This window comes from Perissodus microlepis, chromosome 19, assembly GCF_051167445.1.
Source record: "Perissodus microlepis isolate ML-2025 ecotype Zambia chromosome 19, ASM5116744v1, whole genome shotgun sequence".
Lineage (NCBI taxonomy): Eukaryota > Metazoa > Chordata > Actinopteri > Cichliformes > Cichlidae > Perissodus > Perissodus microlepis.
In genome coordinates, this window is record NC_140479.1 from 27415903 (window position 1) to 27433350 (window position 17448).

At 42.1% G+C, this 17448-nt stretch overlaps 1 protein-coding gene across 2 annotated transcripts in view; it reads right to left on the minus strand.

The window, feature by feature from the left end:
* Positions 1-4545: 4545 nt before the first annotated feature.
* LOC146366223 (signal-induced proliferation-associated 1-like protein 1) overlaps positions 4546-17448 on the minus strand; it is a 41690-nt gene continuing 28787 nt past the window's right edge. For both annotated transcript variants that reach the window (XM_084915776.1, XM_084915777.1), the window contains exons 8-21: positions 14934-15513; positions 13191-13465; positions 12822-13073; positions 12574-12717; positions 12309-12463; positions 12144-12226; positions 11401-11819; positions 10366-10572; positions 9588-9750; positions 8176-8377; positions 7199-7348; positions 6870-6996; positions 6602-6680; positions 4546-6489 (exon numbers count right to left, since the gene is read on the minus strand). In XM_084915776.1, coding sequence (XP_084771902.1) covers positions 6346-6489; positions 6602-6680; positions 6870-6996; positions 7199-7348; positions 8176-8377; positions 9588-9750; positions 10366-10572; positions 11401-11819; positions 12144-12226; positions 12309-12463; positions 12574-12717; positions 12822-13073; positions 13191-13465; positions 14934-15513 — 2980 coding nt within the window. In that variant the 3' untranslated portion in view covers positions 4546-6345. The remainder of the gene's footprint in view (positions 6490-6601; positions 6681-6869; positions 6997-7198; positions 7349-8175; positions 8378-9587; positions 9751-10365; positions 10573-11400; positions 11820-12143; positions 12227-12308; positions 12464-12573; positions 12718-12821; positions 13074-13190; positions 13466-14933; positions 15514-17448) is intronic.

Sequence of the window (17448 nt, forward strand, 5' to 3'; positions counted from 1 at the left end):
GTGTGTGCATGAGAGAGAGAGAGAGCGAGAGAGGGTGTGCATGTGTGTGCATGAGAGAGAGAGAGAGAGAGAGAGAAGTGGATGCACAGCACAGAGAAAAGGAGGACAGAGAGATGCACGCTGCAGCAGCAGCGCCCACTGATGCTGAAAATAAGAAACATTTCATTAAGCGGATATTGAAATGCTAATATAAAAACAAGTTAGTGAGCACACACTTACACACACACACGCACAGACGCTGGCTATAAATACATATCCCAGACTCTTTGAGCAAGCAACCTCAGAGAAAATGCTTTCATTATGCATTCAAAGCTCATGTATGAGAAGCCGCCCGGGTCCCAAAATTAGACTTTTTCTTGTATTTCTTAGGGGGGTGGGGATGTGTTTCTTTTATCACGGACAAAGTCCACTTTCCATGTCCTCAAGTATGCCGAACATCCACTCATGTTTCTTCCTCTACCCATTCAACCCATTCTAAATGCATGTTCTCCTCCCGTCCTCTCTTCATGTAGACTCATTCAAGCTTAAATGGCGAACCCAAACGAATGAACCTTTTTCTTTTTCCCCCCGTCCGCCATAAATTAGATCCCAAAAGCCCCCGAGAAACACAGCCCAGAAATACATGGCATGGCCAATTTGTGAGTGCACGCGTGCAGAGTGTGCACACAAAGACGCACACACACACACACACACACACACACACACACACACACACACACACACACACACACAGACAGACAGACAGATGTCTGGGTTTGACAAAGCCGGTTCACCAGCTATCAAGGAATTGTGTAGCCTGCTCCTCTTCACTGCACTTTTCCTTCTGTTTTTTCCACAGCGTGCTGTTATCTAAGCGGACGTCCCGGCTTGGCACAGACCTCTCCTCGTTGCTTTTTGAAAATATTTGAGGAAGCTTCAAAATGTTCTTCACAACACGCAGGTTTAATCAAGCCTGAGAGATAAAAAGCCGCACTTCTCATTATTAGAAGTACAATTTGTTCGGTGTGTGTTTCTTCAGGCAAAGAGCAGATTAAAATTTGAACAACCCGAAGCTGCTACTGTTCTCTGTAAATGTTGTAACCAAGGGAAACTGAGGTCACAGATACTCACCCTTACCCTGCACATTTCCCCACTACTTATAGACAGGGAAAGAGCAGGAGTGTTACATCCTCCCAAAACTACAAAACTGCTATGATAACTACACATTTACCCTTTTTGTACATCTGCAGTGATACATAACACACCTCGCCCGCAGAATACAAACTGCATGTGATCCATGCTGTATTCAGTACCATCTTTAACAAGGTGACAGACAGGCAGCCGGCAGACAGGCAGGGACTCTAATCTGCTTTGAGGGGGCCAGTCCTGCCATAATCTGCATTAATGCTAAATTATTGAACAGCCTGCTCAGATCCACACTACTGCCAGAGACCAACAGTGCTAGCCACACACAACACAGCAAAGATCTCGCTTGCTTTTAGAGAGACTTAAGAGGAATGTTTTTAGGCTTTTTGCCAGATTTTACATCTAAATATGTGGAGATACACAGAATACATTCATTATTTAAAGAAATTATTGTGGATTAGTTTGCTGTTTTTTAAGGCTGTCTGAAAATATTATTTGCATTACTATTGGTACCATGGGAGTGTCATGCTACAGTACTGTGCAAAAAAACCTCTCAATAATTAGTATAACCACCTTTATTCTACAAATCCTGAACTCTCTTCCACAAGCTTTGTTCAGTTTATTTAAGTAGTCTTTAGGAGTAGTTCTCCGGGGTTCTTGAAGGACTTTCCCCACACAGCTTCATTATTGCTAAGGTCTGGGCTCTGAGGAGGCCGTTTTTGGGTGTTTTTCTGTTCAGATACCATCTTACTGCATGACCACTGAGATTATTGTCATGCTGAAAATGAAGCTGGTATTAAAGATGCTTTCTAGATGATCAGCTACAAGGACTGAACTGGAACATGAGGGAAAGGGCAGCCAATGTCCAAAGACAACATTTGAAAGACTTCAGAAAGCCTAGAGAACTGTTGCTCAAGACAAGTTTTAAGTTACAAGAAAATCTGCTTGCAGGTAAAATATAAAGAAACGAAGGGCGGCTCAAGACTTTTGCACAGTACTGCATATGCACTACTAGCCTTGCATGTCTGGATGCAGTTTTAAGATAACAGTGACATTAAGAAAAAGTGAAATATTTATAGGGTATAATGTTAATAATACATAATTACCAATTATGTAAATGTTCTTGTTCGTTTTTGGTTTAGTTGTGGTTACAGAGGCCTAATCTGTACACTCAACAACACGGCCTCCAATCACAAAACAAAAAGATGAATTTGACAGCTGGATATATATATGATGTGTGTGTGTGTGTGTGTGTGTGTGTGTTAGCGATTAGCTATGAATTCTTTTAAACATGACAATTTTGTTAACATCTGATCCAAAATAGCCCAGGAAGATCAGTCCTAAGCAAATGCAGCTTCAGCAGTCTGTGTAACACATTGTCGGCATCTTACACCGATAGTCTTTCAAATACAAATTCCCTCTCCGCCGCCATGCTAGCAGCAGAGCTGTCATTGCCAGGTAGACAGCTACAATATATTAATTTTCATGACTTTTGCGATAATCAAATCAGAAGCAGAGTCCACCCCACTCTTATGTTCCAATATCTAACATCAATTTAGTGCCAACGATATAAACATTAACAGTTGAGACAGTTGAGATGTTCAAACACTACAAGAATCATATTTAGCTCATCTAAATGTCACTGCTAAAGGCACATAAGACTAGATTATCTTTCATATTTGTTTTAACTGGATTCACAAAACAAAGGGACTTCTAAGGCCAGTGTGGCCAAGAGAAACTACTTTAGTGATGATTACCTAGCAGTGGCTCAGTAGCCAGAAACCTGCAATCTCAGCAGTGACTATGTTTTTGCTACCCCTACCTTAGCTTTGCCATTAACCAGGGTAAAGCTCTTCATATAATGTCTCCGAGCAGACTGCTCTCTCATTTGTCATATTAGTAAACAACACTTGATGGCACTAACAATAGTCGTGGCAAAAGTACAGAAATCCTATACTTAATCAGACGTACAGATACAACTGTCTGAAAACAGTCCAGCAAAAGTTAAAGTACTGATTCAATTTCTTTACTCAAGTAAAAGTTAAAAAGTACAGGGTCTGAAATCTAAGTAAGTAAGTAAAAGTAAACCTACTCAAAGTAAGAAAGTAAAAGTAGCTCTTTGAATTATGTTTCTACCAGCTGTTTTTTGTGCTATACTAATGTAATGATAAATCTTCTAATATTAGAAGAGGGGAATACAAATTTTACTTTAATTTCTAAACAAAAAAATGAGGAAAATTTTAAAAAGAATCTTTATTTTCTGATGCCTACATTGTAGAACCTGATTGAACAAGATGTTTCATGAGTTGTCCTGGCTGATTTACATCCTCTTCACTGACAGTAACCAGTTATGCTGTCTTTTTTTCTAGATGCTATTAAGTTGGAATTCATCATCAGCTAAAATTCACATTAATCTCTTCCACACTTGATGTTTCTTAACTCTGACCATGAGCACTGCAGCCACTGTACACTAACAAACTGTTCTTTGCCTTAATTTCATCACAACACTGATCTGTGTTAACCCCAAACTATGGCACGCGATTTTGCATCTTTCATCTCTTCTTTATGCGACGTCCCCTGGTGATTAATACACGAACCAGACTTTCTTTTATTTGTTCCAGTTTAGCCTTAAATTGGTTTGATGTTTGAAGGCCCACAAATTGGTTAAACCAAAAGTAACAAGCCTGCTTTGAAAATGTAAAAGCACAGATATTTTTTAAAATGTAGGGCGTAAAAGTAAAAAGTTATCAGAAAAAACCCCCACAAGTATTACAAGTATTTGCACTTGGTTACCAGCTCTCTGGCAGGTTTAAGCCATTCAAAGCAGCACATCACTTGTAAAAATGTCTTATTGGTTAAAAATAATAGAGTGCTACCAAACATAAAAAAAAGACACCACCATCCCTTGTTTTATTTTTACAATACGAAAATAAGCATTAATATCTATTCTATTTCTGCAGTCACTGATTAAAAACAGGCAGAAATAGATTACATCTTCAGTTATGGCATGAACTCAGAAGGTCATTTTAATAATAGCAGGTTTGATACAGAATAACTGCTATTTGAATGACTAAACATCCAAACAGGCCTAAACCACACCAATCACCTGCTGGATGCATAACGGTCCACGTCTCCGCCCTGCCTTCTCTCAGGGTATCCTGATCAATCAATCTGTCCCACGCAGCCCTGAATGTGCCTGGACAACCGCCTTGTGTAATCAAGCTTGAGTGGAAAAACAGCACCTCTCTGTTAATCACAATGCAACAGCGGGCAGCCACAAGGCCGCCAAACAGGTATCCATTTACTCAAAGCCACCTCATATAACCCCCAGCAGTTGTGCTAGTTTCCTGTTTTGCTCCTGTTGATGAATGGCATGTCTAAATCGCAGTACATTAGTACAGACCACTCAGCAAAACAAAGTGTAATTGAACAAAATATCTTTAATAGATATAAACTTTTTTTGTGTGTTTGTTTTTACACATCACAGCTCAATGGAAACAGAATCACATGCTGACACAGATGTTAAGAATGAAGGCATAGGGGCAATCTGCTACCGTTATGGGCCTACGACTCATTTTGTCTGAGTCCGGCTCGTGGTTCCACTCTGCACTAGCAAGTAAAGCAGAAAGACATCAAAAATAACTGTAAAAAATAAGAACGAAGGTGCGATTTTGATGAATATTAAACTCTCCTTATATACAGTTGCACAGCATCAGGGTACAAAAGGAAATAGTTAAAGTATGAGGCTTAAATAAGGACTGAGCTCGGTCATCTGCAGATCAGATTCTGTGTGGGCTTTCGCGCAGATTTACAGAAGTACAGAAAACTGTAGCTGGGATTTCAGGATTTACACAGCATCTTATCTGCAATAATATAACAGTACCAACTGACTCCATCCAAAGATTTAGGGATCAGATTGAGGCATTTTAGCGCGCTATGGGAGGAAAAGGATGTGAGTTCACTGTAGTAGTATTTTACATCTTGTCAACACTAAGTGGCGCTCTCAAATCAATCCACTGCAGCAGGCAAAAGTTTTTAGGATTAAAAATATCAATATGTTCTCTAGCACTGTACTCTGGATCAAAAGTTACCCGGCTCCTGCTGGAAACTTTTGAGTCAAAGGATACATCTTGTCACGTAGGAAACCATTACTTGTATATACTGTACATATCTCTAACTGCATATGGCTGTTTTGCTTTTCTTGGCCATCATCTTTGACATAAATACTCTTTACATTATTATATCAAGGGAAGGCATGAGAAAAATAAATGTGAACATCACATATTTACAATAATCTGAAAAGGTGACACTGAATTGTCGATTTCTATCTTATGGCACCCATATTGTGTTTGTAATATATATTTTTTTATCTTTTCATGTGACCAGTAGTCCTATGCAAGTTTTACTTGCAATAACCCTCGCTACACTTGCACAGTCTTTTACATAAGCGATACAGACAGGCACTCGACCTTACAGTGTTTACAGTATGTGCTATGCAAAGGGTCTGTCTGTCTATCTGTGCCTACCTACCAACACTAACCATCAAAAATGCAACTCCCATCCTCTCTTATAGTATCTACTTTACCTTTTTTCTCTTTGTTAGTAATACAAAAATAATCAGTGTTGTTATCTGTGAACTGGGAAAACTGGAGAATGTCTTAATGGCAGCACATTTACAGCACACCTGTCAATTAAGATCAGGGACTATATTCAGCAACTCTTGAAGAAATTTTAATTTGTGTTAAAGTTTTTTGTTTAATTGGAAATCCGTTCACTTAAAATTAGGTTACAGCTGGGGAGCTAAACAGTGACTTTAAATCCCTTTAGGTTTGGGTTAGTTTCGAAATCGTGCTCTCGCTTTCTCTGACATGCAGGAATACCAACAGTCCATTCAAGGAGGGGAAACAAAAACATTATATTATATGAGCTCCTAAGTAAGGGAAAGCATGCTGATGAAAACTGACACACAGATACGCCGCTGCTCTTTTTTGTCTATCACCCTGGATTCTCCTTTGTCTTTTGTGGTCACTATTCAAACAGATCCATGAGGCTGAGGAAGGATGATGTTTACATCCATGTTGGCACTAGTTTGTAACAGTACAAGAGCGACACTGGTTTTTTTTATGTGATTCTGTTGTGCACCGAACATCACTGAAGAGTTTGAAATCAGCTTGAGTAGTGGTTATTCTCCCAGTGGAGAGCGGTCAGCAGCAGCGTGCATCAGTTCATGTCGATGGTGTTAAAGACCCACTCTGTAAACTTCTTCAGCTTGGCGGAGGCGCTGTAGGACTCCTCGAGGAGACGCTGGTTGTCCTCTCGCAGGCTCTCAATTTGAGCTTGTAGTGATGCCTTGGCATCCTTCTCCTAATGGTTACAAAAGGCACATGCAAACAATTTGAGGTTCATACTTAGATTTAGCATCTATATTTGAGGCTGTGCTGAAGAGGAACAGGATCAATCTAGCATCACAAATCACCTTCTTTAGGTCCTCCTGTAGTGCCTTCACCATGGATTCTAGCTGGCTCACTTTCCCCATCAAACAAGCTGGAGTCTCTCTGTGAGAGGAAAAAGCTTGACATTAGCTGGGACCAACATCTCACCTTAAATCATGGGTAAATGTTTCTTAGTCCAGTCCTTCTCAGTGATGGTACATGTAGCTTGGCAATCCCCAACAAACACTATTGTACTATTGGCAGTGGATGAAAGCAAACATTGGATCTAGGCCATGACCTGAGGCCTCTCACCCTGGCGAAGGCTGTCTCAGTGGAGCCGCCTGAGGCTCAGCCTGCTGGGGACTGGTGGCTGCTGCTGCTGCTGCACTCTCAGCCATGGAGTTCTCCTCCTGGGCTGCTAGGAAAACCAGCCTCTGCTCTGATGTATTAAAAAAAAAAAGTCATGTTATGTTATCTGACCTAAACAGAGAACAAATACAGTGTAACAGTGCCCTCTTCTGATAAAAATTAAGATAACAGGTGGATTTCTGTATTACAAAACTAACTTAACCTTCACTTCAAATGTCTTTTTGTTTGTGGTTTGTTTTTAAGGATGAAATGAAAACATGACGCCTGGTTACCCTCAAAGGCCTTGGCAGCATCTACCAGGTGGGCCCAGTCAAGCGGGCCATCTGCCCCCGTGTCAGGCAGGGGCATGAGGACAGGCTCTTGCAGCTGTTGTTTCTTCCTCTCTTGGTCCAGCTCTGAACTGTCTGGGGCTGACAGGTCTCCTGGGAAGGAAAAGAACACAGTCAAACACAATGAATGAGATTTGTATCTGTTTTTAGGGGGCTGAAGATGGGAAACTTTATAGTCAACGCTTTTAGCACGGCATGGCCAAAAGACTTTTTCAGTAGCAGTGTGCTTAGTGTGTTTAAGCTTTTATTCCATTATCTGCAGATTTACGCATACTGTATATACAGTATTGTGTAAAAATCTTTAGCCACTCTCATATCTTTAGATTTTGTTGGGAAAACTGGAAATGGATGCGAAGAGGTATGCAAACGTACATGGTAATACAACATATAAGGCAAAAAAAGAGTTTGTACAATTCTAACAAGCTTAAAAGTTCTGATAATACTTCGCATGACCACTTTTATTCTTCAACACAACTCTTTTAGACAAGCTTTCCTCTCATTTCTTTAAGTATCCCTCGGGAATAGTTCTCCGGGCTTCTTGGTGGACATTAAAAGCTCTTCCTTAGATGTCGGCTACATTTCTGTTCTGTTCTCTCTCAGGATGATCCTACACTGCTTGCGTAATGTTGAGCTCTGGGGAGGACATTCTTTTTCAATCCAGGTTTGCTGAAGACATCTTTAAAAAATTACAACAAAGTCAGGCTCCTTGGAACAAAAAGAAAGGGTTGGCTCAAGACTATTGCACAGCAGTCCATCTGCTCCGTTATGAACAAGAGGTCACCACCACAGCACATAACGAAGCATGTTTGAGTTAGAAGGGTTTTTGTACGCGGGCAACTCTTCCTGATTCCTGATGCGGATGCGTAAACCACTACACTTAGGAGCCACTACAAGTTCAATCACATAAACTAAATGTTTACCGAGGGATTTGTGCGATGCTCGCCGACTCGGTCCGTGGCGGGCGGTGGGTGAACGTGGCATGGTGGAACAGGAGAAAAGAAGGTCAGTAGGCGTTTCACGCTGTCCACTAGAGGACGGCTCCCTCTGCCCGCTGTAAATGCTCTCATCAGACAGGGTTCTCTGAAGGGAACGTCGACTGGGTGGGGGGCCTGGAAACAACGGCTTCACGAAGGGATGGAAGCAGACGAGAAGACTCAGGTAAAAAGCGAGAAAAAGAAAAAAAAAAAATTGCATGAAAACACTGAAGGGTTTTTAATTATATTCTATTAGGGTTGTGCCATATCATATTGTCCGTGATAGTAATTATAAACACTTTTTAGCAGGGCTTTAAACAGCTGGTTAAAAACCAATATGTTATATCCCAGGTAGTTTTATCATGTGGTCTTGTGCGGCCCCTGAAGAGTTACAATATCAGGTTACATTAGCTGTTGTTAAACTAAAGTACTTTTTGTGTTTGTGAGAACCTTCACAGACAAAGTATTTAACAGATATTTTATATTTTGCTTACAATTTCCAGGTTATCTAACATGCTATTGTGCTTACATTTGACTCGTGAAGCTTCGCTACTATGTAACCATAATACTGCTGGCACCTCGTTTTAAAACAGCGCTTGGTGAAATGACAAACACTACATGACCATGAACATATAGACTGCCTTACTTGGACTGATGATGAGGTGAAACTGCTATTTTAAGCAGCACAAAATGAACATAATGTATACACAGAGACAGAAAACAAGCCTTAATTTGTTACCAAAGCAAATGTAGTGGTTTATTAGAGTGGTACCAGGAGCATTATCCATAATCATACAGTTACAGTAGCGGGAAAGGAGTAGAGCCTGACTGATACCGATACTGTACCAATATTTGGTTGATTCAAAACGCTGATATTCTCTTATATCACCTGATATTTTTTTTCTTTGACACAGGAAATGTAAACATATTTCTTTAACATTTCTTATGTGTAGTTATTCATTTACTCGTTTAAGAGCTGCCCGACTTTGCTTGGATCAGCATGTTGTTTTGTTTGTGGTGTTCCTAACAGTTGCGGAGTGCCATCTGGTGGACAAAGTATGATAGCACAGTTAAAGGGTGTTTCTTCAGTATTGACCACTAAAAATGCTAATACTGACAGATCGTCAAATTGCTGTTATCGGTCGGCTGATAAATCGGTCTGGCTCTAGTTAAAGTAAAAGATTAGTTAAAATACATTAGCCTAATTTTTTGTGACCAATAAGGCTCAGTCAGGAAGCAAACCTGGGTGTCTATGTTATTTTTGTTTTCCCCTCAAAGAGTCTTGTTTTCAAAGAGTGAAGATGTAGTCATGAGTGGGCAAAGTAATATAATAGCTTATCGAAAACATCTCCCTGTACCTTCTCTTCATTTGTAGTGGGTGGAGGGCTGTCAAGTGTGATGAGCTTCTTTAAGTCTTCCTCCAGGCTGGACTTCGCAGTGTGCCGCTGGGGAGACTGGGAGCCCCGGAGATTGGCCCTGAGCTGGGGTTGACCACCCAGCAAACCATCACTCTGGTGCCGTCTGAAGATTAACATAAATAAAAAAAAAACGAATTCAGGCAGAAATCTCTAGAAACGACAAAGCATGTCTGTGATTAGCAGCGACCAGTTCAAATGCTCAGAATGGCAATGGCAGCTGTAACTGTTCCCAAACCAAGGTGTTGGTGATCTGTAGTCGAATAAATTACTGATTTATTGCGCCAGGAAAAACCGGTTTGTGTGAAGACATTTACCACCAACACAAAAGATAGGAATCGGCTTTCTGACCAAATTCAATATGTGAGAATAAGAGTGGAAAATTTTTTTGTCTTCCTACAAACCAAAGAATATTGATCTACAATATTACATGGTACAATACAAAGCACCTTCAGAAAACTATAAATAAAACTGAATAGAATTGAATTGATGTGGGAAAAAATAAAAACTCACCACACGGTGGCGCTGCTGACCAACTTTTTAAACAACACCTTTAAAATTAGCTGGCCACTCAGTGAGACAAACATAAAATATTCACTATGGCGACATGACTGACAGCAGGATCCACTCAGTACCGAGTTATAATATTTTATCTGCATGCAATGGTGCTTTAGAAACAATTTTGAACAGATGTTTAGTAAAATAATTATTTCCATCTTACTTGCGAGTGCTGCCAAAATCCACCGAGTTAACAGTTCCCCCAGGCTTCCTCCAGCCAATGAGATACTTTGAGGTGGCTCCTTGACGAGGGTAGAAGCTCTTGGTCCCTGGGGACTGGGAGTTTGAGGATGTGGGTGATGTGGGCACAGGAGCAGCCTCATCCTGGGGAGACATGGGCCTGCAGCCTGATGGACCAAAAGAGGCTGAGCTGGGGACAAAACAAAAAGCAAGAGCAGAAAAGTGTGACACAGCCTTATAATTTCATCAGTATCAAACACCGAGACCAGACTGATTGAAAAGAAAATGCATTAGTGATGCATTTTCATTGCACTAATATATTTTATTTTTCTTCATGTTTAACTATCAAATTACGTTAGTTACCTTTAATAAGGCTGAACAAACAACAAAGAGCCAGGCATCCTTAAAACCCATTAGTAAAGGTGTTCCTTCAATATATATATCCAGATATCTCTGCAGACTGGATAAACCGATGAATTCATAAATATTAAATAAGAACACCGTGTCCTTGCACTTCATTTTCAGCTCTTTAAAATAGCATTCCTACAGAGTTTGACATTAATGCTTGAATTTTCCAACATCGAGTTTTGTGTCTGTGCACGAACTATAAAACAAAGCTGCTAATGTACAGGTCTGGTGGAGCCGAGTTATTTCTGGCTGAGTGAAGAAGAGAGGCAGGAAAGCTTTAGTTGATTCAAAGGAAGTGGGATTTAGAGGAGGGGGGAACAGTGCTGAGCTCACAGTCTGCATTTCTAGCAACTTCAAGCACTTCCTTTCTATCATGGATACCCAGAGACGGAGATACATACAAATGCAAAACCACAGACACAGATATTTCATTCTTCCGCTCTCCCTTTGTTAGTGCCAAACCGCAGAGCTTTGGACTTTTTTTCAGCTGGGACAGTGCAGGATATATCTGGACTACAATGAATCACTGTCTGTTTAATGAAACACTGATGCAAAGGATCAGATTCCTAGACTGCCTATGTAGCTAAATTCTAACAGAACAGCAGCACACCTGGAGTGGGCGGCGCCATCACTTGGGCTGTAGGAGCCGCTATCGGGACCAAGTGGCAAGGATAAGGGGCTCTTCCCTGGGATCTCGGTGCCTTGAGAGATGACAAGAGAGTCTGGAGTTGGAGGTGAAGTGTCAGCGGCCGTCTGGCCGTCTGGTGGCTCATCCTGCCAAGGGATTTTGTCTTTTGCCATGAAGGCACCAGTGGAGGAAGCCGTGCTGCTCTGCGTGGCAGTGAAGGAGGTTGCATCAATGCCGCTGTCGCTGGAGGTACCCTGAAGATAGCCACTGAGATCCAGTTCACTCCGCACTCCGGAACGGGAGCCAACTTCGTACCACTTCTCGTCGCTGTGGGTGGAGCTGGAGGCGTTGCTTGACAGTGTGTTGCTGCTTGACTGGCTGGATGAATAGGGAGCATCTGCCTGTTACCAGATGAGAAATCTGCGATCAGTTTCTAGATAGAAAAACAGGACATTTTGCTGCAGCGTTCCCCCAAAGACTGTTTGTTTTGTATCACCTGAAGTGCTCAGAGATCCCATAACTCCTCATGCTGCGATCATATTTACCCCAATGTTGGAAACATTTTAATTAGTGTGCTTAGCGTAGATTGGTTCAAGGCACACAAACTTTAGCTCACAGTCATATGATGCTAACTGTGATTAAACAGCAGACCTTTTGTTAGCACAGGGCCTCCTATATCAATTCAGGAAGGAAATTACATCTGGTGGTTGTTGGCTATCACTCACCTTGGTGCTCTTGTTAGGAGACACGTGGCTGCTCTGCTCTGACGGCTGAAGTCGAGGAATCACCACCTTGGAAACCACGGTGTCTAAGATGTACGGAAAATTTAGAGCCCATAATGCAAAACATGTTTTTTGATTTACCAACACTGAGGTAGGAGTTCTGCCTACCTGAGCTGGGTTTGTCCCCTGATCTGCTAGCGGGATCACCCTCCCCAGGTCGTGACCATCCAACACCTGAGCTCGACGATACTTTGATCCCATTGACGCCCTCACCTGCCACATGGCGCACAGATGAAATGGGGGACTGGCAGTTGTTATTAAACCTGAAGAGACATAAAGAATGTTATCTATGTTGTTGTGTAGCACACATCAAGTTTTAAGAAAATATATATTTGTGAAATTTAGTCTGCATAATTTGTAACGATGAACTCACCCGTCAGGCATAGACTTTTGCCTCCAGTGGGTGGAGGCCATGGTGTCTGTGTAGGAGAGACTGGAAGGGGAGTTTGTATTGTGCAGTGTGCGTCCCATCACAATGGAGCAGGCAAGGGCATAGTTGTCATTCCCTGGGGAATATCTGTGGACACATATGGATGCGATTAAAGACATATGTTACAACCAGACAGAAGTTAGCTCTGCATGTCTGCAAGTTTCATAACAGAATTATCGTTATTATGTGACCTTTTGGGGTTGAGCGGTCGACCATCGCTAGACACACTGCGGGGAATAGCAGCAGGATTACTTAAGTCTGTGGGCGGGGCCTTGATGAGGGTTCCTCCCATGCCAGCAGCACGCGTTTGAGGGCTGGATGAGGTGCGTGGCCACTTGGTGTTGTTGTTTGTGGAGCGAAAGGGAAACTTTAACTCATAGGGCATGCCCTCTTTGTGGTTCTTGTAGTCCACAAGTGGCATGTGGTAGATTTCTGAGCAGCCTCTGTTGGCACATGAAGCAATCGCAGTCAGAATACTTTAAGGATAGCTTCAAAAGCCACAAACCAACACATCAACTACAGTCTCTCTTGTATCCATTTGTGACTTATATCCACAGTACCTGCGTGGCGTTGAGTCTTCATGTGGAGGAATGATGACCACCTTTACAGTGACAGAGGTTCTAAGAAGATCAATCATCTGCTCGTGGGACAGCGAGGCCACGGACACCTTGCAAATCTCCACTAAGCGGCTGCCCTGCCTGAGCCCAGCCTGCCAGGCATAGCCGTAGGGCTCCACCTCTGCTACGATCCCCTCGAAGTTGACATGAAAGCCCAGCTGGCCCAGGGCGTTACGACGTAAGGTCATCTCTGTGGTTTGGCTTCCCTTGGTCAACAACTAGAGAAAAGACGGTGTGAAAGATCAAGGTTGAGTCAGAAAGTTGGTGAAAAAAAAAGGGTGGATGAAATGTATTGTTAGTACGGAGCCCCGCAGGGGACATGGGAGAAAAAAAAAAATTAAGACGGACTTTTGCGAGCTCTCGCAAAACAAACTCGGGATCTCGCAAAACTTTTAGCCGCATTCTTCCCGTTAGCTCGAAGCTAACGGGAGGTCGAGACCTACTACAGCCGGGAGGAACACCGCTTTCCCGGCACATCGTGCCTCGACCTCCCGGTCGGCTTCGAGCCGGCGTCCGAAGAATGCGGCTAAAACTTTTGCGAGATCCCGAGTTTGTTTTGCGAGATCTCGCAAAAGTCCGTCTTAATTTTTTTTTCTCCCATGTCCCCTGCGGGGCTCCGTATGTTAGTCACAAGCTGACGCACATATGTCAATAACATAACACGCATATCATAATGCATTTTTCTGCACAGTTAGCCTGATCCACGGCTCCAAGGGTTGAAGATAATTTTTTGAGCAATCCGGTTATAATTTCTTAAAATTGGTGTCTGTCAAATTTTTCAATTTTTCGGCCCTTTGAGCACCACAAGGAAAATGCTAATTTGTTCAGTATTTCCAAAAGAAGAGAGCAAATTCTGCAGGTGATCTCTATAAAACTGGACGAGCAATATCAAAACAATCCAGATGAATCTGGATAAACAGCACCATAGGCCAGAGGAAAATCGACTTTTACAGATCCTGTATATGCCTTTCTTTATTGAGTTCACCAAGTAGAAAACAGTAGTCTGAGTTTTGAATGTTAAAAAAAGAAGATAAAGAAGAAAGAGCTCTTTCCTGTACTGTCAGCAGGAAATCCTTTTTTACTTTATCATTAAGCAGAACTGCAGTGTCTGATGAATGATTGAAATATCCCATCAAAAGTGCCGCTTTATCTAGATCACAAGGAAACCCTCAGTAATGATATGAATTAAACTACTATGCATTATGCTTGGCATGACTTTTAATCACAGGGTCAGTGCAGCATCTGTGGCTTTCTGGTGAGTCCATAATTTCAGGCTACGCCCTTATGTTGCTGTAATCATCAACAATAGTTATTTTTTTTCAAGCTACTGTTGTCAGGGAAGTGGACAAAGGGAGAGTGTGTCCTAACACTTAAAGACTTCACCAAGCACTTTTTGGCTGCATTATTGTTCACATACACAGTGACTCACAGACTGGGACTGGGTTAGCTGGGTGATTTGGATTTTTACTAGATGATACTAGAAGATAACCAGCTAAAGAGTAAATGTGCTGATATAAAAGTAAGAATGCTTTCACGATAGTCACAGCTCAAAGCATCTCTGTGTGTGTTTATTACAAGATGCTTGTCAGAGGTGCACTTTTTAAGGTCTGCAGCCTCTGATATCTGCAGCAGATGGTGTATGCTATTGACATGTGTGGCTACAGAAGGTAACGGTGCCCCACTGACCTCCAGTCTTTTGACAACCTCTCCAAAGTCCTCCGTGTTGTTATTAATGGAGCGCAGCGATACGCTCTCACCACGCTCATAGTAGATCTTCATAGAGGCGGGGCTCCCAGTTGACCAGCCAATCACATCGCGTGTGGCACAGTTAAACACGACCGCTTTGGCCTCTTGATCCAGCAGGATGATGAAGTCGTTTGAAATGGCCAACAGGCACTCGCGTTCAGCCCCGGCTACTTGATCTTCGGCATGAACCTGCCAGGTTATAGCCCCGAGGCTCCGTAGCTCCGCCCCGCTGTACGGACGCACCTTCTCCCGCCGTTTGTGTGCCAGAGAGATGAAGGGGAACTTCCCAGAGGGTTCCACTGATGTACTGGTCACGTGTCGCTCTGCCAAATCCCGCAGATACTCCTGCCGTGTCCGTGTTGCCATGGCGCCAAATTTATTTGACTTATGAGCTGCGTTCTCAGCGTTGATGACTTTGGCCAAAAGGAAGTCCCTGAACACAGTGGACTTGGGAAAGGTCACGTCTTTCGGGATAGGTGGGCCAAAGGAGGGAACGTCCTGGGAACGGGTGACAGCCACACTGCAGAAGAAAAAGAGAAAAAGAAGTTTTAAATACTCAAGAATTCATATTCTCTGGACTTTCCATTAGCAAAATTGTCAAGAAAGACAGCTGTATGTTTTGTTCCAGTTATAGATTCATTATGCATTAATTTTTAAAGGTTGCCATGACAGCGAAATACTTTTCTGTAAACACTGGGACACCATGAGCAACGTTATGGCTTTAAAGCAAGGGTGGGAAACTCCAGGCCTCAAGCGTCGGTGTCCTGCAGGTTTCAGATCTCACCCTGGTCAACATACCTGAATCAAATGATTAGTTCATTACCAGGCCTCTGGAGAACTTCAAAACATGTTGAGGAGCTAATTTAGCCATTTAAATCAGCTCCATTGGATCAAGGACACATCTAAAACCTGCAGGCCTTAAGGCATGGATTTCCCCCACCCCTACTTTAAAGGAAGGGCATTAGTCTAGTCATGAATCCTGAACTGACCAATCAGAATGCATTACAAGAATGCAAGTGTTTTGATGGCAAAATTTTCTTCCTGTAAGAAAAAATCCCAAAAGAAAACCAAAGGACACGGAGGAAGGAAGTGTTATTATGCATTGATAATTAGTTTTTGTTTCTTTGAGTTGGGGTTAAGGTCCAGAAGCAGGTATAAATAATTATTTTAGCCTTTTAGCTTCATTGACTCCTATTCATTGCGGACTATCTCCCAAGCGGCCAGGCTGAATTTCTTTGTAGCCAGATTAACAGAAAGTAGAATGGTACCCCAGGATTGGCTCTGGTAAGGATGAGTTTACTGCATAAGCATGTATATTAAATTATTTTAAAATGCATTTTAAAATTGTATATAACTTTTTTTTTTTAAACACATTCATAAAAAGTGGAGTATAGAATATGCATATGCAAAGATAAATAGATTGAAAACACAACACAACATACAGTTTACTGTATGGTTACCTCACCTCTGACCTTTGCTCTAAAAAGGAGGGTGTTCTAATTCCTACAGGCAAAGCTTGCCTACACAATGGCCGTTTGAGTTAAATTACTATAAATTAGTAACTGTGTGGCGATGCTGCCTTCTACATGTTCTTCATTAGAAATCTGGGAAACTTTACAAGAAAAACCTTTCAAAAGACTTTAAACTACCAATGAGGAAAAAACTTGTCTGCCGTCTTCCTTTATATAAGTATAGGGGCTATATATAGCTATAAGTTCATACGTGCATGTACACTAAAAACCGAAAAAACCAAGACGTGGTCTCGGATAAGCTACTTTGACAGTCCTGACAAAACTCCATCCAGCCCATTAAACAGATAACACAGCCTCTGCCTGTAGCAGAAATGCTGCAAACCATGGCCGACTGCACTCAGCATATAAATGCTATACATCCAATCCTAGATGACAAGCCAGCTCCCAGTGATGACACCCTGCCACTCTCTGCTACATCATGGTATATGGAGGAGCAGCACTGTGGCTCTGGCTCGCAAGCACAAACAAAGATCATTTCCTAAACAAAGATCTGGTTACGCAATCCTGCCTCGCTGGCCCCGTGTGACTTTGAGGCAGCGGTTGAAAGCAGCAGATTAGCACCCCGCTGGCCCCAGGCCGCTTACTCCTTTAATGCTCCGGTTTGGCTCAATATGACCTGAGAATTATCCAGATCTCAGCAGCAGGCAATGACAGGCTATTAATAACTAGATGACTCAACAAATAAAAACATGCCCTTTATTAATAGAGATTAAAGAGGCAAATGCATTGTATTATAGTAAAGGGAAACAGGGGAGGAAAAAATCTCTTCATGTAAAACAAAGTTTCAAGCTAGCATATATGATGTGCAACAATTTAAGGAAGGAGTGTGAAAGGGAGGGCTACTGAGCAGCTGAACTGTAAATCCCTGCATCAGGTACTCTTGTACGGTTTTGACCACCACACCATAGCATGCTGAACTCAAC